The 20,704-nt window shown below is 41.1% G+C and overlaps 2 protein-coding genes and 1 long non-coding RNA gene across 6 annotated transcripts in view; 1 reads left to right on the top strand and 2 right to left on the bottom strand.

Annotated features, from left to right (window-relative positions):
- LOC112467444 (spectrin beta chain) overlaps nucleotides 1-15,125 on the bottom strand; it is a 37,014-nt gene extending 21,889 nt beyond the window's left edge. For all 4 annotated transcript variants that reach the window (XM_025036076.1, XM_025036078.1, XM_025036077.1 and 1 more), the window contains exon 1: nucleotides 14,997-15,125. The gene's annotated coding sequence lies outside the window, so the exon portion shown is untranslated. The remainder of the gene's footprint in view (nucleotides 1-14,996) is intronic.
- Nucleotides 1,017-2,748, top strand: LOC112467447. The gene is made up of 3 exons (XR_003042260.1): nucleotides 1,017-1,136; nucleotides 1,606-1,770; nucleotides 2,145-2,748. It is a non-coding gene; the product is annotated as an uncharacterized LOC112467447 (long non-coding RNA).
- A 1,499-nt stretch (nucleotides 15,126-16,624) lies between the features above and the next one.
- LOC112467453 (vam6/Vps39-like protein) lies at nucleotides 16,625-20,515 on the bottom strand. Its single transcript, XM_025036087.1, has 11 exons — nucleotides 20,293-20,515; nucleotides 20,026-20,199; nucleotides 19,684-19,939; nucleotides 19,377-19,609; nucleotides 19,044-19,288; nucleotides 18,556-18,975; nucleotides 18,147-18,464; nucleotides 17,643-18,069; nucleotides 17,457-17,564; nucleotides 17,007-17,331; nucleotides 16,625-16,881 (listed from the first exon to the last, which is right to left on the bottom strand). Exons 1-11 carry the CDS (start codon nucleotides 20,360-20,362, stop codon nucleotides 16,818-16,820), a joined length of 2,640 nt encoding a protein of 879 aa, XP_024891855.1. The 5' UTR covers nucleotides 20,363-20,515; the 3' UTR covers nucleotides 16,625-16,817.
- Nucleotides 20,516-20,704: the final 189 nt, after the last annotated feature.

Genomic DNA, 20,704 nt, shown 5'->3' with positions numbered 1-20,704 from the left:
CCAAGTTTAACAAATATAGACTTTACATGCTGCAGCGACTATTTATTGTACCGTAAATTTACCCGTTAGCAATTACGGTAACATTAGTATTTTTAATAACGCGGACATTATGTCTAAAAATGCTTTCTTTTTTTTTCTAAAAGAATCTCTCTTTTGAAGTTGTATATGATAAATTGAGATAAAAGGTGCAAAGATTAATAGCGTTTTTTCTAACAATTTCGTCTAGTGTGTATGCGTCATCACGAAGAGCTCTCTGTTGAAGTCGATAAAGTACGGTAAAGTAAGAAGCGAAAATGGAAAACAAGAAGCTCATTGTGCGCCGGGACGAGAACAGCCGGTCTTTATATGCACTCTATATGCGAGTTCCCCCGCATTGCTTTGGGTGCCTCGTAAAAGCAGGATCCTGTTGTTTAAATACATTCAGCACGCTTTAAAGCTTTCTCTCATGCAAGCAGAAAGTTGTCTTCAATTCTCTCGATAACGGATACGTGGCCTAAATTTGTCACGTATACATTATCTCTCGAAATCTCTCGGCTTGTCGTTTTTTCCGAGGAACTCTTGAAAAACGAATTAGACCACATATATAATCACCCATAGTTTAAATTCATTCTTGCGAAGAGGTCAAACGCCTCGCCTAAATATTCATTTGTACAACAGCGTAGACATGTAATGCTTATATACCACACGAAAACACAAAATCGATAGCGTCCACGCAGCAGCGTTTGACTGTTTATAATTAGCTATAATATTCTCGTTCCAAATCTAGGCATCCTAAAATTCACATCTCTATTCATCATCTCTATCGTAAAATTAGCTTATGTGTAAAATTACTAACTGGAGTTTACAAAGAATTTATTTACGCAGTGTCGCGACCTCAACGATAATATTTTGTCGTGGCATGGCGAAATCGCGTACAGATAAGCGTAACGTCGACCTCTTCGCCGTCAGTTGGTCTATCTTTAGGCCGCGCCAAGACGAGAGATACACGGCGGGGCGGCGCGGCGTTTCGTCGATTCGTCATTTAATGCGGATTAAATCGCGCTTTTGTGGCCGAGGTTCGACGCGCCTTCTCTCCACCGCAAAAGGATCCGATATAGCGAACCACCGCACCGCACCGTCTCGTCGCAACGCCGAAGGTAAGATGAACACGGAGCGCACGCACACACACAGGCACACGCGGGGACATACAGAGCCAGGATTATTGATTTTCCACCGGAGTCACCGTGGCGCCGGTGTCCGCGGCGTACACACGTCGAGAGCACCTGCATAAGGTGGAGAGGGCAGGTGATACCCCTGCGTTTTGCGAACCATTAACCCTTAAGTGTGCAACTTTGCATATATGCAAATACTTTTCGATGCTCCGTGTACCTACTCTTCTTTATTAGTTCGAACTGAAAACGCGCGCGGCTTTGCACATCTGTAAAGAGTCTCCTCTGGCCCTTCTTTTCCAGCTGAATGAGAAGGCTCAGAACTTCATTATTTATTTTAGAAATACTTATTTATTTAAGAAATATATTAATATGTATATTTGTATTTGTATATATATATATATATATATATATATATTATATATTTGTTTGTTTTGTTTGTTTGTTTGTTTATAAGGGTTAACCCTGGAGCTTCTATCCTAAGCTGCTCGAAATCGTATTTCCTCTAGCTCGCTCCGACCGCGACAATTTATCACTCCGAACGCGAGATTTCCTCCACGTCTCTCGAGAGGGAGCCAAGCTTTAATCGTCAATGATACTGCATTCAGGGTGAAATGAGAGAGTAAGTGCCACTCTCAATATCCTTTGAGTTATCCGACCTACGTCCGTATGTCGTGAAGAGAAGCCACTGCGATCATGCAATATCAGTAACGGTATTTTATATTAGGAGAATTTGTCCAAGTTTTAATTATAACAGATACTCGTAATAACGATAGTAACGCACATAAGCATGCATGAGAAATATAAATAACAAATGCATTGTGGGAACGCGTCATTATTTACCGCTATCATCCAAATACATAATTCTTAACAATTATAATTAGAACACCGAGAAAAATCATTACTGCAGAAACAAATCGACGTCATGCCTCACATTAACCAGCGAGATTAATTTGATTCACATATGATTTACATGTTTAATTTGATTTCTTCCAGCCGGATCTCTCGCAAGAAAGTTTCTCCGTCTATCAGCTTGAAGACCATTTTAAAAAAATCGACGAAATGTGCGATAGCAAGTTTAACAGCCACTGGGCAATTACTCCCAGTCGCTTCAATGCGCTCGAAATCGTTCGGACGTTTATCGCCCGACGAGCTCGCGCCATCGTGGGTCGAGTCTTGGGGAACTAAAATCACGGTTGTATAGACGACGTAGGAGTTACAATCGGAGGAATCGCCCGTTACACAGCGATTTGAGCGATTGTACTCTTCAAAACGATTCCCTACCGCAGTAGGCAGCAGGCTTTTATCAGCGGGGGGAGAAGAATCGCGGAGGTGTGAAGCGGGTAAACGCCCTTACGATGACCCAGTTTTCCCGGCAACGTGCTCCCCCCTCTTCCCCGAAGCTGCGAGCTTCCATCCCGTTAACGAGATTTCGAGAGTCGATGCTCTTGATTTGAACTTTACGGACTGTCACATCCGACGTGATGTCCGATTCGTTCCAGCCTCACGATTGGCCCTTACTGCCCTTTGACAGATTAACGTACACGGAGAGAATTTTTTGTTATATTTTACCCTTAAATTCACTATAAACTTGGGACAACTTTGCAACCAAGGGATTTTTAAAATATACAAAAGACATTTTACAAACAACACGATAAAAATTACCAAGCAGATTGGTAAATTTTGAAAAATTATTGAAATTTCCTAGATATATTTTAGTAAAATTAATGAAACATTTTATATTTTAATGTAATAGATATTAATATTTTTTATTATGGTAGATAATAATCAGAATAGCTCGCATAAAATTCTTGGTGATACATGTTGTCCCACAACTACCATGATTTCAGAGTATAAGAGAAAATTCTCTCCGTGTACGTTTTTTTTTTACATTTAATTGTTACACACACATGCGTTTTGAAAGAAAGTCTAATTATTAATATTACTGTTTCGTGCTGTTAAATTCTCAAGAAAGCGGTGTAAATTGTGTGTAAATCAAATTAATTTAGCTTTGTAAGATTAATGTAAGATTAATGTAATGCAGCAATAATTTTTCTCAGTGTTCTAATACTTATAATTGTTAGGAGTTACAATGATAGCGGTAAATAATCCCACGATGCATTCGTTACTTATATTTCTCACGTTATATTAATCGTTCAGAGCTAAAAGTAACTTGCACAGTGCAATTTTGAATTCACTCCTACCGCGGCTACGAAGTATCCGAAAATAACACACACAAAGCATTCTTCTTATTTTAACTGCGTCTATATATAATTTCGATAAACTTTGCACGCCGTGCTTTGGTAAAATCAATCCACATTCGCTTTCAATGGATCGAACATCTGATCATCTGCTTAACCAGATACGTATTTACGGCCCTAATTCGAGCAAAAAAAAAAGTAAAGAAATATAAAAAAAGTGTGATTGCTCTAGAGAGTAACTGCTCGGAGAATAAAATTAACGGACCGGGCATTCAGAGGAACCGCCCGGGGTGAATGTCCTTACGATGACCCGATTTGCTCCTCCTTCGGCCGGGAGAATCGTCGTCGTTCGTCGTCAGTGGTAAAGAACGCGACTTGACTTTATGTTAAATTAAGTCAAAACTGTTGACATATGTCGCGGGTTTCCCAGAATAATCTCGCGAACGATCGCGGCATTCCGTCGCGTGTCATCACCAAGGGCCCCCCCGAGAAGCGCGCTGACTCACCGAACCCCTCGTTGTTCTTATTACAGACCCGTTATTGAACAAAAGAATCGCCGCTTTGGACGTTATAAATATCCGCGAACGCGTGAGACGGACAGATATACAAGAGCAGAATAGAAATTCCGCATTCCGAGTACTTGGCTAGCATCGATGTGCCACTGCGAATTAATTTGTCAATTGCGAATGAAATCGCCTTCTGTACCAGCGCTAACTTCACCACCTAATTACTCATCTCCCTGATTAGTTTAAAGTTTAAGCGTAAAGACGGTTCATATTAAAAAACTATTGTTCTCAGCAAAAATAAATAAATAAATATTCAGGAAAGCGATTAACAATCGATGTAAAAAGTGAAATAGATAAAAATTCTATTTGCTGTCAGCAAAAATAAATAAATATTCAAAAAAAGCAATTAACAATAGATGTAAAAAGTGAAATTGATGAAAATTCTATTGTTATCAGTGAAAATAAATAAATATTCCAAAAAAGCGATTAACAATCGACGTAAAAAGTGAAACGGTTTAAAAGCAGCCTCGAAGGCTTAATCAAACGCTGTATCTTTGACGATACGTACAATAAATTATTATAAATAGCACACGTTGCTGCATTAGACGAATAATATCAACGAGGGAGATTGCGTACTGTCAAAGGCATTCAGCATGGCGCTCGCCAAGCGGCTGATAAATAATGTAACATCTCAACGACATGCACGTCTCGCTCTGTACTCAAGTCCCATTCACATCTCGACATTTTTCCAGCTTTCTGAAGATTTTCGCATCAGATTAAATTGCAATTCGTCACGGTTTCGTACATAAGGGCTTCACACGTCGGTAGTTATTCGCAGAAATCTGAGAAAATCTTCGCATCAGCTGCTGCATTACGTAACGATTAAGTCGCGGACGCTTTTCCTGGGACCCGGCCGGAAGTACACGATTATTCACGGTACCAATGAAATCTGCCGTGAAATGGAGCGGCGAATCGGGTCGAATCACGGATATATCGTCCTCGAGCACAATTCCTGTCCGTGGCGCACGGAACTTGCGGCCGAGCGACGTCAGCAATTTTCAGTAATTCGTACGTTCCGTTTCGTCGTCCGCTCGCTCGCTCGCTCGCTCGTGCCGACAAGCGATCAACAAATCATGTTACGTCAACAAGATCCAATTGATCTAAAGAAATCGATCTTACGCCTATTTAAACACAATAGCTCGTATAAGCGACAATTGAGGAACTTGGTACTCAGCCGCGTATTAATTAGCGCAAATTGCACGATGCAGAAAAACAAGCTGGTTAAAGTCGGCTAATTAGTAACGTTCTCGATTTCATTACTAGCTTTGAATTCAAAAGTTTGATTCAAAGTTTACTTTTACTGATTTCTTTGCGCGTAAGTGATCAATTTTAAAATTGTCACTTTTTACTGATAAATTTTGAAGTCTTTATAAAAAGACAATAACAATAGAACAATACATTAGAAAACATACAAGTCTAGAACAGATTACATGCAATTAACAGTTGAGTTCTTTACGTGCCAATTGATTAGAAATAAATTACGTGGAAGAAACCCCTCAACTGCTGTCTCACTTTTTCATAATTTTATATCTCTTGTAACGCAATAATTCTAATAAAATGTAAAGCAATTTCAAGACACCAAACTCAATATTTGACGGTTTAATATTTTGTGAGACAGATTCGCTTTGCAAATCACGTTGATAAAACTTCAAAAAATTAATAATTTCTAATATATGCATGCGATAACAAATATTACTGTGCAAACTACGCAAAAAACGATATTTCAACTGGAATTATACGAAGAGACGTTGGCTGGAAGTCCCTATTTCTAGACGGAGAGCCGACAGTTGTTACTGTACACGGGACTACGTCACATCCGCATTTGCGCTAATCTGCCCGTCGGACAACTTGTTCGAAACGTTTTAAATACATGGACGGAATGTCGCTTTAGAGTTTAGAATCCCGAGATGCAAACTCTACGCTATTCACTCTGTTGTACCAGTCGTTATTAACATGTTCAACAGCCTTAACATCCTTAACAAGAGGGGGATCTTCACAACTCCGGCACAAACTCCGTAATCCGTCTGATGATTCTGATGTGCACGGACGTGTCCAGTCAACAACAAAAGATTCGTAACGGTATCTCGATCGACGTTTCTGGTTATTACCGGACAATCGAAACTGTAAAACGCCTGGCGCGATTGCGCAATCCTGGGGAAGTGGAATGACGTTCGTGGAAAAGTAAGAAAGTACAGTTAGGCTGGCGCCCGATGATGATTTACTATCGTGCGTCGTCGACGCACCCGCGGAAAAAATGAGCCCCTGTAGTGATGATTTAGGTATGCCAAAACAATAATTAATCCTGTTTAATGCAGCACTTAACAAGTTCTACATAGGTGTAATTACAACAGCAAAAAGGAGAAAATGATTGTTTACTATCTGTCGCATGCTTAAAAAAATGATTTCGTCATTCTCTTATATAAGATTTCTTCCTTAAATTTAAATAAATAACTCACCCATCCATTCTAAATAGTTACAGATGTAATTACCATTATTCATAGTACAATTTACAATTCATAATATGATTCTTAAATCTACGAATAGCAGTACGCGGGGCGATTTATAGTAAACTATAAAGCTTTAAGAATAGATCTCTCTTGTATAAATTTAAAACAAAAAATGTCGCTATAATATCAATAATGTCTTCTTAAAAATAGATAGAAGAACTAACGCTCAAAAGCTTATAAAATAATAGAATTTAGGCTTCAAGCATACAATAAAATAATGAAAATGTAACTTTCTGCTTAAATATTTGCATTGTTCCCTTTATACGAAATACTCAATAACACATAAGCGAGTTGACAATCCGAAGCTCATCTCTCTTTATCTCTCTCGTAGGAAGGATGCAGGCCGAGCGTCATCGATTATCTAACATTTCACGTTTACGTTTCGCACTCCGCATGGATGTACTCTCCGTCGTCTCGCGAACGAGGCTGCGCGTAATCTGGCTGCGGTAATCTGGAAACTAGGTTGCGTCGAACCCCCTTTCCGTAAACGGAAGCGCGCGGCTTATTAAAGTAATCGATATCAAAGACAGGTATCTCTCCCTCGCGAGTTGACAAAGCGAACGCTTCCTTCCTCTCCTCCTCCTCCCCTCATCTATAAAAAGAAAGATACGAGTGCACGCACGATACGTACGTACGGCACGCACACACGGAAAGAGAAGAAGAGCGTAACTAGGTTTGCATCGCGAGTTTAACGTGATCTTCCGAGGCGTCGGTCTCGCGGCATTTTCCGCTCTGAAAGTAAAGCGAGAGAGATTAGATTATTCGCGTTCGATAATTTTCCTCGAAAGCGCGGTTACGCCTCGCGGGATCGACCCGTGTAGTGTAAACAAGAGAAGAAAGCATCGATCGACGATCACACCGTGATATAAAGAAAAAAAGAAGAATTGCGCTAACTTTCTCGCTAGTATACATCATAATACAACGGCGTCATGCATTATTTTTATTTATAACCAACATCATATTGCAATATTATATTTTCCTACTTTTAATTAGTATTTTTGCTATATAGAGATGCATAAAAATTCATCTTTCGTCACACATTCATTACACATTTTTCTCATTTTCGTAACGCCGAAGTGTATTATTTTTATTTCTAACCAATATTACATCGCAATATTATATTTTCCTACTTTTAATTAGCATTTTTTTTTTGTATAAAAATGCATAAAAATTCATCCTTCGTTACTCATTCATTTACACATTATTCTCATTTTTATTATTTTTATTATAAAGATCAAAGGAACGAGCCGATAAAGCGTAATATAAGTTTCATGTGTTGTTTCCCGATACCTTATCTTCCTAAAACGCGTGAATTTTTTTGACAAAGACAGGTGTGTTTGTTTCAGCGACGCTCAAAATAATTCCAGAAGTAGAATACCAGAAGAATAAAGAAATCGCTGCTCCCTTTAATTGATCCCGAGGGCACCCGTGTAGCGTATTATTCGTCGGGCTCGCATATCACGCAACTCGCTTCTTCATTTTACGAGGCACATAAGTGTATATGCACGTTTCACATAGGACCCAGAAGGGTATCGGGTATCTACGTCAGGAATCACGTTCGACCTCGCTATAGCGCTCGCGAGTTAACATTAATGTATCGCGTTGCCTTGATCTCTTTCATTCGTGTTCCGCACAACTGTATATATCGTGCAAAACATTTTGCGCTTCTATTTTCATGCCATCACGCTCGACGCGACGTCACAGAAGTAAAAAGTTAAACTGTCTAATTAACGGCATATTACGACGCGTCGTGCATCGGCCCGATTAAGTTACTCGCTCTTATTCGGGAGGATGTACTGGTATTCGCGCGCGCGCGCGCGAGACGCAACGAACTTCTCGGAAACTTCGGCTAAATATACTATTTGTATGGCCTGCCTTCTTCCCGTGCCCCCGTATAATTCTCATATCACTATATTCGCTTCGGGGAAAACGTTCATCCAGCTCAATTTCTCACGAGCGTGACATTTTTTATTCACGTTATGCGGACGAATCATCCAGCCGAGAGAACTCCAAGCTTTCTTCCCAGCTTTGTATATTTTAATGCTGCATGATTGTACTAATATCTGACGCACGTATTTAATCCTATTGAGTCACACTGGGTAAAATACACTCCAGCGTTTTTTGACTTCGAAAACGACCCAGTAAACCAATGGAAATGGGCCTTGTGCCGTCATCTACAGGTAGTTGGGACCTTCAAGTATCGATCTCCGTCGGTGGTATATTTTTCGGCCCGTTAGTTCTCTCTCGGTATTTTTTTCCGCAAAAAATCGCACCTTCATAAACTCAAAATCAATATAATTTTTGGAACGGCCGCATAAACTGCAATAATTAGTGAAAAGTGCGTCATCTGAGGATAAAAAAACCGTTTGAAAAATTAAAATAGCTTAAAAATTGAAAAAGTTACATTAGAGTTTATGTGAAAAGTCACTTTTCCGACTTGTTTTTTTCAACAATTTTTTTACATATGTTAAATTAATTTTTTGCAAATTAAACCTATACAGTCTTTTTAAGGAAGTCTTTTAAGGAACTTAAACTACAACAGGATATTTTTTTTATTTTTTTTAAGGTCACCTACAATTTTTTATACACGTGCAAACACGTTGGGGGTGTATTTTACCCAGTGTGTCCGGTACGGGATTCTCGGGAAGTGTGACCAAAAAGGGTTAAACGTAACTAAATCTCTGCTGAAGTAAATTCACGAATGAATTAAAGATGTAATTCCCAGTCTTCGTATTGCGAGCGAATTTTGACGTTCGGCAAGATAAGATCCTAACGATTAGTAGTACAAACAGAAATATCTGATTCGTAACCGTGAGCAAGCTTACGAGGGCACTGAGAGAGTGAAAGAGGCAGCAATTCGATTATGGCGTGTGCGGACGACAATATTATTTCAAAAGATATCAAAGTAAGAATATGTGTTGTATATAAATGTTAAAAATGTTTTTCAAAAAAAGTGTTAAAATCGGAAAATTACATAAAATAAAAAAAATATGATAAACGTTTTAAAAAATTAAAATAAAAAAATATTTAATGCAAAAAAACTTGGCGCTGCTAGATCTTGGAATATAAGATGATAAAAAAAAGTTTTTAATTCAGACCTGAACATGACACACGCATGTATCGTACACGCTTATCATATTTATTCATTTATTTCAGCCGCAGGTCTAGCAATGCCAAGTTTTTGCATTAAATATTTTATTTCAATTAAATATTTAAATATCTTCTCTGTTAGTGCTAGTCTACAACTTTGCTTTAAAGGATATTTAAGCTCTAAGCCGTAAGAAATTTACCAATCACAATGGAATGTGAGGAGAATATTCGAGCTTAAATGCTCTTTAAAGCAAAGTTATAGACCAGCACTTATGTTGGCGGTTTAAAAATGTTAAAATTTTTTAATGTATGTAAGAAGCTCGGATTTATTTTTCTTTCTCTTTTTGAGAAACGTTTTTAATAAAATTTGTTATGCAATGGTTCAGCATCTCTAAAAAAAAAAAGGAAAGATAGAACATTTATGTCACTTTTATAAAAAAGACAGTTTCCTCTTGCTGTATCAATCACAATTAGAAATTAAGTATGCCCTCGATTATACTGCACGTCATTAAAGTTGTCAGGACATAATGAACGAGAAGAAAAGAATAAAACAGGAAATTCGGATTACGTGTCGCTCGACCGGCGTGCAAGTGTCACGGTGAAGTAACTTTCGTTCAAGCGTGAACAGACACGCGTTATTATATCGGTTTGGCTCTCAGAAACCAAACCGATCAACTTCTTCTCTACACAAAAAACAGAGGAAATTGACAAACAGAAAATCATATGTATTTGTTTCGCCAATAATTAATAAACGAGAAAGACTATTTTTATATTCGACAACATTTGGCTAATGTCGTGAGACAATTCGACCATTGGTTTTGATCAGATTAATCGTCAAGACTTTTTCGACCATGGGTTTTGGTCTTATTAAAGCAATCTTTGATACTTATATATAAGCATCTTATTTAATTAAATTTATTGTAAATAATTAAATCCATTGCGAAAAATATTACCTCAGCCAGGGTTCGAACCTAGAACCTTCCTCATTCCGTGTATTTAAAAAGACCAAAACCCATGGTCGAAAAAGTCTTGACAATTAATCTGACCAAAACCAATGGTCAAATTGTAACGACATTAGCCAAACGTTGTCGAATATAAAAATAGAAATTGACAAAGACTAATAGACTAATCTTGTGCCAAAATTGGGCTCCGATATTAAAGTTCAGAAATTTATGAAAAATGCAGTTTGAACGGGTTGGCTTCTGAGAGCAGTAGCTCGTATCTCAAGGCGCGCACTCTGCCGATTATATCTCCGCTGGATAATAACCATCATATACGCATATACGCACAAGGTAACCGCTGAGGTAAGCGCAAATATGTTACAGGACTTGAGCGTGTAATTATTGTCATTCTCGACGTACAGCCTTCGCGCCGGTCTGACTGAACCATGTGTTATGCCGTCAGTCGTACGGTTCGGCTTGTCGGAAAAACAGACTTGGAGGCATCTTCAATTTGAATAGATAATATCCATTACGCAAGGCCGTATTAGTTCTTTCTTTTTCTTTATCGACAAAGTACAACAGTTAAATCACGTTGAAAAGCGACGTTTCTCTCGCGGCTAATTTGAAGAAATATTGTGAAATACGTTTTTTTTTTCAAAAACAATATTAGTTGTCAATGACTTTCCAATCGCGAGTTAAGTATCTAAAGCAATAATTATCTTTTGGAAAAGCCACTAAAAATTCGATGCCATCAAAATGTATTAAGATGAATCTTGAGCAAATCGCCAATTCTCCACAAAAATCGCGATTCTTCCTACTAAATTTAAAATGCCTGAAACGCACACAAGCGCGTCTAGAAAAGATTAATCCTAAGCACCGATCTCGGTTAAAGATTGCAAATTGCGATTGAAATATTCAGAATGCTAAAAGCTAAAAGAGTGTCATAGCTGGGGCGTGTTAAGCAACGATAACATGTCGTATTAAGTCCTCAGTGCGATCCACGGACTATCAACCATTAATTTATTAATATATGCCGGAGACACGTATGCTCGACGCTGGCATACGCCATGACGTAACTGTAAACACCGCACGCTCGGTTGAATTGATCGGAATCACTTGTGATCGAGGGCGTCGACGGGACCACGGTACTTTAAATGCAGTCAAAGGTCAGTGATACGATGGATTATCGATTATTCACGGCCAGATCAGTTCTCCCATAAAAATCCCATAATTGGTTGGATACGAAAAATATGATCTCCAAATCCGCTCCGCTCGACGTCCTCTCATCCTTTTTCTCATCCTTTTTCTCACGTAAATAGATAGATAACAGACGCGGAATCACGTACACATGTCTCTAAAATTAACCACAGTAAAGGATACGCGACACTCGAGTCGTAGTCTCCCAGGGAAAAAAGAAAATTAGCGTTGTTTCCGCGAAAAATTAACGACCGTTGTGCACGGGAAGGACGGGGGAGCCGAAACGGAAGTTCAATTTTCCGGGGTTATTCCCCTCGCCCATCTGTTTCGCACACGGTTGAGGAGGCCCCCCGTGCACCCGCCGACGTTTATATCGAACGGACTCGCGTTGCACACTCCGCGACCGCGACGCTTATTCGCCGACCTTAACATTTTTCGCGGCGCGCTCGGCTGCTCGATTCGCGATTTAAGTGACTCAGCTCTGGATTCGGCGCCGGTGACGAAACCGCTCGCGATTCAAGAGCGCGGCGCAGAGGCGATTGGTAAGCTTCTGTGCGTAAAGCTCGATCGAGCGAGCGGCGAGAAGAAACCGCGCCGCGCGAACGTGGATGAAAAATATTAAGCGAGGAAGATGGATCGCGTATGAAACTTTCTCGGAGTGGGGGGGGAGGGAGAGCTCTGCCTCTCGCGAGAGAGGAGCTTGCTCTGCCTGCCTTCCCTCGACAGATTAACGTCGTTGTTGCGTGTGCTCCCGAAATAGCGCATACCGCGTAAACGACACGAGTGTGTACACTTCTTCCTTCTCCTCCCGCGCATCCGCGAGCAAGGGAACGAACGAACGAACGAACGCACGCACGCACTTCCGTCGAGCACGACGCGACGCGGCGGAAGAGGATGCGCTGTTGGACGCGGAAGCGGCCGTAGATTGTGATCGGTCAGCTTCGCGAGATCGTAGAGTTGACATCGCGATTGTCGGCGCATTCATTCGCGAGTTTATTCCAGGTTAACGACGGAAGGAACCGCTATTCTCTTTTTTTCCAAACCGGAGCGGAGTGGAAGTTGAAGCAGCGTGCTCTACGTAGCAGGAATGGCGCTCGAAGATGAGATATTTTGAATCGCTCGTCACCGAGAGCAACGCTGTTGAATTCGTGGCGTCAAGTTGTACTCAATTTGAGTCATTTTTAACCAAAAGAATAAAGTTGCCACTGCTCAATATGTCGTTAATTTAACTAAAACAATGGAGTTAATAACTAATGGAGTTAATAATTAAAACGTATTGGTTTAATCCTTCAATATTTAACAGTAAAGTGCCGTCTGCAGAAGAGAAAGCTTGCTGCTGCAAGATTTGAAACTTGGATGTAAAAATATTGTTCGTTACCCAGGTAGCAATTAATGTCTAAAAGACATCATAAAGACATATCTTTAAGATTTCTGGCATCTTCTTTATGATGTCTTTTAGACATTAATGCTACCTGGGTAGAAGCCTCGTTAGATGCTTATTACACCGTTAAATTCGTAGTCAAATTATATTCAAGTTGAATCATTTTTAACCATTTCTATAAGGACCGCCACTACTCCTACTCAATATGTCGTTAATTTAACTGAACTAATGGAGTTAAAATAATAAATTTCGACTCACATGGCAGTTAAAAATAACTCAAAGTATTGATTTCATCCTATAATATTTAACGTGTGTAGCTTTTCACTGGCCGGAAGCATTTTCCTCGAGAATGCGGAAAGGATGTTTTTTATTGAGTCTAAAGAACGTCCAATTTCCATATTATTCATAACACTCGACTGATTTTCAGCTTCCGCTCTCCGACGGTCAGATCTCGCCAAGTTTCGACGAAGCTTCGGGACACGCGTTCAACTCTCGATCCTTGAATTTTATCTACGCGATACACGGTAATGGTTCCTGATAATTCTTACGTAACAGCCTACCTCAGTAGGGACAAAACGCGACAACGCTGCATCGATATATCGTTCAAGACCTTCGAATCAAGGAGAATCGAAAAGAGGTTTACTCCGTTAAACTCAACTTCCGCTTTTTGCCCCGTTCAAACCTAATCTCGCCCTCGAGATGCACGCGAGTTTTCGAGAGACTCTCTCCAGACGTTTCGCTCGCGCCGCCGCGATCGAGTTGCGAGCAAGCAGGCAGGTACAAGGACAGGTTTATCTCGAGCGATCGTCGCGCGGGATCGCTTTATTTGCCCTTCCACGCCCATTGACATCAATTTAAAGCCAAGCTGACGCGCTGGCGGCCCCGAGGGGGGCCGCGATTACCGTCGCGCCGAGCGTCGCGGCGGGTACCCTTCGCTCCAGGGCACTCGCGTCGCCGCGCGGCACGAATTATTAAAAAAAAAAAGGAAATAAAAGAAAAAGAAAAACCCAGAAAACAAGGCACGTACCACCGCCCGTTTCCCCGTCGCGTATACGAGCGACAACGTTAACACTCGCGCGGGCGTGGAGTTACGTTCGATTCCGCTCCTCGGCGCTCGGCGCGTTCAATGGAAGCGCCGGGAAATTGGGTCACCGGCAGATAGGTCGTCTTGACAGGTGAACAAAACCGTCGGCGGCGGGGAGGGAGGGACGAACTAACGGACGGACGGACGGACGGACAGCCGGACGGCGGGGAGGGGGCGGCCCTCGATACCGCGGCGGAAATTAAAGTCGACCGACGGCGAACCACGTCGGGAGAGAGAAGTATCTCTCTCGGGCAAGAGAAAAACCCGCCGACCGGCCGCCGATCGAAACCAATCGAGCGAGGATCGGGGCGTCGCGCGCGGGGGAAGGGTTAAACGACGAGCACCGCTGACCGCGGGAGAAATCGGGAAAAGGGGGGGGGGAGCGAAGAGGGCGGTTGCGGACGACGCCGCGATTCAATGAGATAAGCACGGTGGGGCCACGTTCTTCGTCAACGACGACGGCAATCAATGCCGGTAGAGCCCTACGGCCTCCGTGGGCGACACGACGCGATAACGACGCCGCGCCGCCGTCGCCACCACCGCCGCTGCCGTCGCGACGCGATCTCCACGGATGGGACGCGATCGTTATTGACAGCGCGACTCACCGTCGCGACGCACCGGCACCGACGGGCCGTAGTACTATCCAGTATACTACTATGTATGGAGAAAGAGAAAGAGAGAGAGAAAGAGAGCGGAGTGGAGAGAGAGAGAGAGAGGTAGAGAGAGAGAGAGAAGCCGAGGCGGCGCACGCCATTTTTATCCCGACACCAATATCCACCCGTCACCGAGTCGAGGCGGCGACTCGGATCCGCGCACCGTCCGGCGTTTCCGCCGTAAACGCCGGCGGAAGTGAGAGCGAACAAGCCGGGCTTATTACTTACCCTCGCGTAAGGACACCCCGCGGACACCGTCCCGCCTCGCAACTCGCATAAAAGTCCCGGCCCGGTAACACCAAAATACCACCAAATAACGCGATCCAACACCGATCCGCCCGTCCACACACTCGACCGGCGCGCAACCGACTGAGCGGCGCGCGGCGCGCGCCTACGCCGCCGCAGCCTAGTCCCTTCGCGCAAAAAGCGCCGCGCCGCGCCGACGCCGCCCGCTCGAACGCGGAAAATTGGAAAAAGTAAAGAAGGTGCGCGCGCGATTTTGGGTGTCGAAAAGGAAAAAAGAAAGGATCGAAAAGTTCGGTTCAGGAGCAGACCTTTTGCAATACTGTGTCGATCGAATAAAACTCCGAACTCCGATACCTGTGATTTCGAAAACAAATAATAACGAGTGAAGCACGACCGTTTTATGATATACAATCAATTAGAGAGAATCATTAGTCTCAACTCAAGTTCTTACAATCAATTAGTCTCTCTAATTGATTTCGAGAACGTTGCGAGATTGTAACATTATTTTCAACAAACAAAAAACGTTTCTTTGAAAAAAAAACTTTTTTGAGGATTATATATTTGGTTCTACAGACTCATCATTAGCGCATTGCAATTTACGTGTGTAATGTCGAGATAAAATCTAACTGACTTCAAAAGTATGAGAACACTCGTCTGTATAAACTACATTCGCAGATAAACGTAAAATTTGTACTATATATGTACGTAAGCAAAACTTTGCGCGACGAAGAACATCTCGAAGGGAATGAATAAAAGATCTTCAAGAGAAGAAAAAAATAATTACGAAGAGACTACTGGCAGTTGCGTGCACAAAACTATAATAAATATTACAGTAATTGTTACAGTTTTGTTTTTTTCGCAACTACAGATGTTTTTTATAAGGAATCAACATTTTCAGGAATTTTGAGATAAAATATCGCTCCAATTATTTTTTTTTTGTAAATAAAGATATGTAGATAAAATAATATAAACAAAATTATCGATTACACGTGTAAAGGGAGGGAATGTAAAATCAACGTGGCGTCGGTCGCTCCTCGGACGGTCGCGAGCATTCTCATCTGTACTGTACCTGTCTCTCGGCCGTCTTACGCCGGTCGGCGTAGGAATACACGATCGCTTATGACATCATCAATCCGTATTCTGGACCGCGGTCACGCCCCATCCTCCGTGTCGCGCTCGTTAGGAGTGCTTGACTCTTTCTTTTTCCCTCCCCGTTATTATGCAGATGCGTGCCCCCCCCCCGCTCGCCACGTCGCTCGCGCGGTAAAAGAGCCCCGCGCGGTCACCCTCGCCGGAGAAACCGCGCTTTCCGGTCCCGCAAACCTTGCGATTTCGAATGTCACGCGGGGGCGATTATGCAGCCAATCGCGCCTCGGCGCACGAAACGCTTTGCGAAGGAATTCAAATCGCGCCGAGAACGCGACTGTGGGCTATTTGAGTTCATCTTTTTTTCTTTCGAATTTTACTTTACGCCTCAACTGCTTCGATCGTTATCGCAAAGATTTTGATCGATAAAATGCTTCTTGCGTATTCTGTTTTTTTTTTGCACTCATCTTTTGTGTGGGATATAAAAAGCATGCTATGGAAAAAGAAACTGCAGTACAGAGACGGAGTTTTACTGGTAATTTTTAATAAGTGGCTGCAGAGTGGATACTTTTTGAATTTCGCGTAATAATACATGTATCGGAATTTCGTATGCGAAATTCGTATATATAAAATGCGTACATTGGATATATATATACAATCTTAAACTTATGTATCATGAGAATTATGACTTGTACGTATAATCTTGCGACTCCGTCTTTATCCCTTGCGATCTTGACACGAGTAATGCACTATATCACCATTGGGATATCTCGCGAAAGCGCTAAGGAAACAGATCTGATTAATATCGTAGATAATTTGTGAGAACTAATCTACGTACGTCATAAACACTTCAACATTTAAATACGAGAGATTTATAGAATTCAATTATAAAACATATATACGAACCTTTGGTTGCCAAATCGTTTTTTACAAACTGGGCATATATTAAATTCTGTCATGAGGACGCTCTGTGATTCATAGTGCATCCGTTGCTCCTGCACTTGTAAGTGCTCCGCGTAAAGTAGCCCTTTGAGAACCTGCGTCCTCCGCCTTGCGTTCAGATTGTTCTGCAAACTAACTTCCAGAAAGTGCTTTATTCTACCGATAGGAACGGAATCTGGTAGAACCTCCAGAACTTTCATAGGATTTATCTTTGAAGCATGTTCCTCCAACAGTCGGAGGGCCATCTCTAAATCTGGCTGTGTCGTTCTTTGAATTTCCGGATTACAACCTTAAAAAGAGTAAAAATATTTAAAAGGATATATACATAGAAATATAAAATAAAAAAATAAGAAATTATATTACTGAGTACAGAAATTTTGTATGTAATCAAATCCCGTTTACATCAATATTTACCAGCCATTAAAACTCCTTCGTTGTCGGGTTTCAATAGTTGCTGAATTAGCAAAACGTATACTTCGTCGGCATTATCCGTTTGCTTTTGTTTCTCCGCACGATCTTGATCTTAAAATAATGCCCAAACAATTACATTTTTTACTAGCTTGCAATTAACACTTAACATAATTACTTAACTCAACTTACTTTGATACCTTGTATATACATTTTGGCAATATTGTGTTGCACGCGGTATATCGTTTAAAAGACTAACATATATCGATATAGCTTGCTGATGTCGACCGAGTCGTCCAAGTATGATCGCACGTTCTTCGAACAAACTGTCAAATGGAAAATGCACTAATATCGTTTCTGGGGTATAATGTGCCGATTTCTCCAAGAATTGTTGCAACTTCTGTCGGACGTGCTGCGAAATTTCTTTCTCCGCTGGCGTTGCGTTTGCACTCATGGAGGCCAGACACTTTTCCTTGTACTGATGTATCAAAACGTTGTGGAATAATGGATTGGTGTCTTCCCAAACATGTACTACATGTTCTAAGTATTGTATCACTAAATCTTTGTGGAAACGTAGAAGGTAATCCAATATCTTTGGTCTAGGTAAATGTTCAACTTCCTGCAAAATACACCAAAACACATAAATAAGAAAAATAATGAAATAATAAATGAGAAAACTAAACAAAGATGCAGCACCTGTATATCTTCCATAAATATTCTAAGGCCTTGCTCAGGATCCTCCGTTAAAACCCATCCGGCAAACTTTAGTATTAGATCCATGTGATCCTTGCCGAGATGCTGCAAATACTGTATAGTTCTCTCAGTGCCTTTCAGACTAGAATCATTTTCCTTTGCGTGTTTCTCCAGTAGCTCCAACGCTTTCTTGTGCTGCCCTTTGGTTTGATACAAAATAATGAGCTCCGGATATTTCTGATGCATCAATAAAGTTTTCTCAGCTTCTGCCAAATGACAGTGATTCAGCCTAAGTAAAGGCGCCACCAACGCGTCAGTAGTCTAAAACAAAATCAATTCAACGTTTATTTTACTACAGTCTTCGCAAAAAGCCTTTTTTTCCGCAAATTTTTATTATTCCTTTTTCTTTTACCTGTAAATAGCACTTTAAAAGGGTAGTATCTATAATCTTCAAAAGCTGCTCCGTAGCTACAACAGTTAGATTTTTTTCTCCATTTACTCCATTCTTTTCCTTTCCAAGTTCTTTGTCTTTTGCCATTAGCTTATGCCTGACCTCGGTTAGAAAAACTATCAATGCACGTAAGCCCTTTTCCAAATCGTGATCTTGCAGCTTCGGTAAACTGGGCGCTGGTTCACTGAGTTCATTAACATTGGTCGAAGGCGTAACTAGATCTGGAAACAATCTGATCACCTCGTACGGATCGGTCCCCAGTTTCAAAAACAGATCCATCGCCTCTTGGAATCGCTTGTTGTAGAACAGATGATGCGCGTACAACGTTTGTATCTTGTATGTTTGTTTGGCTTTCTCTTCGTCTGTTATGTCTGATAGACTCTAAAATATATATTCTGCATAAGAAAATAAATTATAACTTAAATTGACATTATATGTAATTAACGTACAGTCAATTTTAGCGCCAACTGAAACTGATTTTGCTCCAGCAAAGTCCTAATTTGTAAAGTAACATCAATTGCCTTGACACACCAAATCTGACTAATGGATGCCACAAAGACTTTCCCTTGTTTACACCGGTATATAAGTCTAGCCTTATTTAGATCCTTTATTGTCTGGATATGCAGACATCCTTCTAATGTATACACCTCCAATCTGTCGTGTACGATACCAAGTAAGTAAGGATCATCCCATGCTGAAATACATTATATAAAAAAATTTAATTAATCACAATTAAAAAGAGAGAAAGGGAAAATAGTAATGATAAAGTATATTCTCTATACCTATTACATTAGGTGTATCTGACCACTTTACTGGGTTATGCTGAACCAACTCTCCCTTTGTATCCATAATAAACGATTGAGAATCTTTGCCCAGGACAAAGGAACTGTCTGATAATTTCGTAATACTTGGTTCTGGAGATTTACCGGTGGGAAAGAGCTCCTTAGGTTTACCGTTTAGGTCGAAAATTGTATAAGACAGTCCACGAAATCCTAATATTAACGTTTCGCCGCACCTCGATAATTAATATAGATTCATCAATAGAGCAATTATGCTGAGGCATTTTAATAAAGCTTCAGTATGCCTTACCATGATAGCTGACGAGGTATATCCGGCACGGTTAGCTCAAAATCATTAAATTCCTCAAACTTCTTTCCCTTCCAATAATATAGCTGCAATTTACGTTTGACAGCGACGCACAAGCGCACCACAGTGTTCTTTTCTCCTGTCAGGCTCTGAGTCGACTGAACCTCCAGAGTAAACAGGGTGGCGCCGCGGGTCTTCGGTAATTGACATATTTGTTGAAAGTTTGGCGAATTCAAATCATGAATGCACACAATGTTATCTGTAATTTTTCAACAATTAGACTAAGAAGCAAATATCGCTGTCACATAAATTTAACTCATCGCGACATTGTCAACTCAGCTATACCTGTCAGGATAATCAATAAATTGTATTCTGGCACAACGTCTATCTGATTGATTCGCTTCTTGTTAAAATTCTTGCTGTGACGTAACAATTCTAGCTTGTGGCTGTCATCGAACACCGACGGCACGTTGTACATAATAAGATGACCTTCCCTGGTGCCTATCAGTAAGTTGTCATCTGAAACAATTTAGAAATTCAATAAACGCTCCACTAATCCCCAGGAATTCCTGACAATCCCATTGCATTGACCAACCAAGGGTCATCTCTTACCATACGCAGCCATAGATTCAATTTGCACAGTGATATTTAATATAGACGTCTCCTCGTAAGCGTCGTGCATCGTTGCGGTTTTTAAAAAAGAATATATTAAAAAGATAATCACGCTTTATTAGTTGAATCTTTCAAACTGTCAACGATACTCGAGTTGTTGGTCGACAACACATTCCCAGTGCATTCTACTGCATCTTCCTGAACGCGATTTGACGTTAACCATCAAAGTAACTGCAGAATCGTGGCCGAACACTGAACTGACCTTAATGATCTTGAGCACTCGGCTTAACACCCGCTCGTCCAATTAGCGTCCCGCATTCTTGCACGCTGAACTTTCCATTGAACATCTCATTTATGTTTGGAGATTTCTACCGTTTTCCTTTTGTTTTCTTACATAGGCCGGTATTCATAG

The sequence above is a fragment of the Temnothorax curvispinosus genome, unplaced genomic scaffold, assembly GCF_003070985.1.
Source record: "Temnothorax curvispinosus isolate PA1 unplaced genomic scaffold, ASM307098v1 QBEX01017370.1, whole genome shotgun sequence".
NCBI classification, from domain to species: Eukaryota; Metazoa; Arthropoda; class Insecta; order Hymenoptera; family Formicidae; genus Temnothorax; species Temnothorax curvispinosus.
The sequence above is the reverse complement of the archived record's forward strand: the minus strand, read 5'-3'. Positions and strand labels throughout refer to the sequence as shown.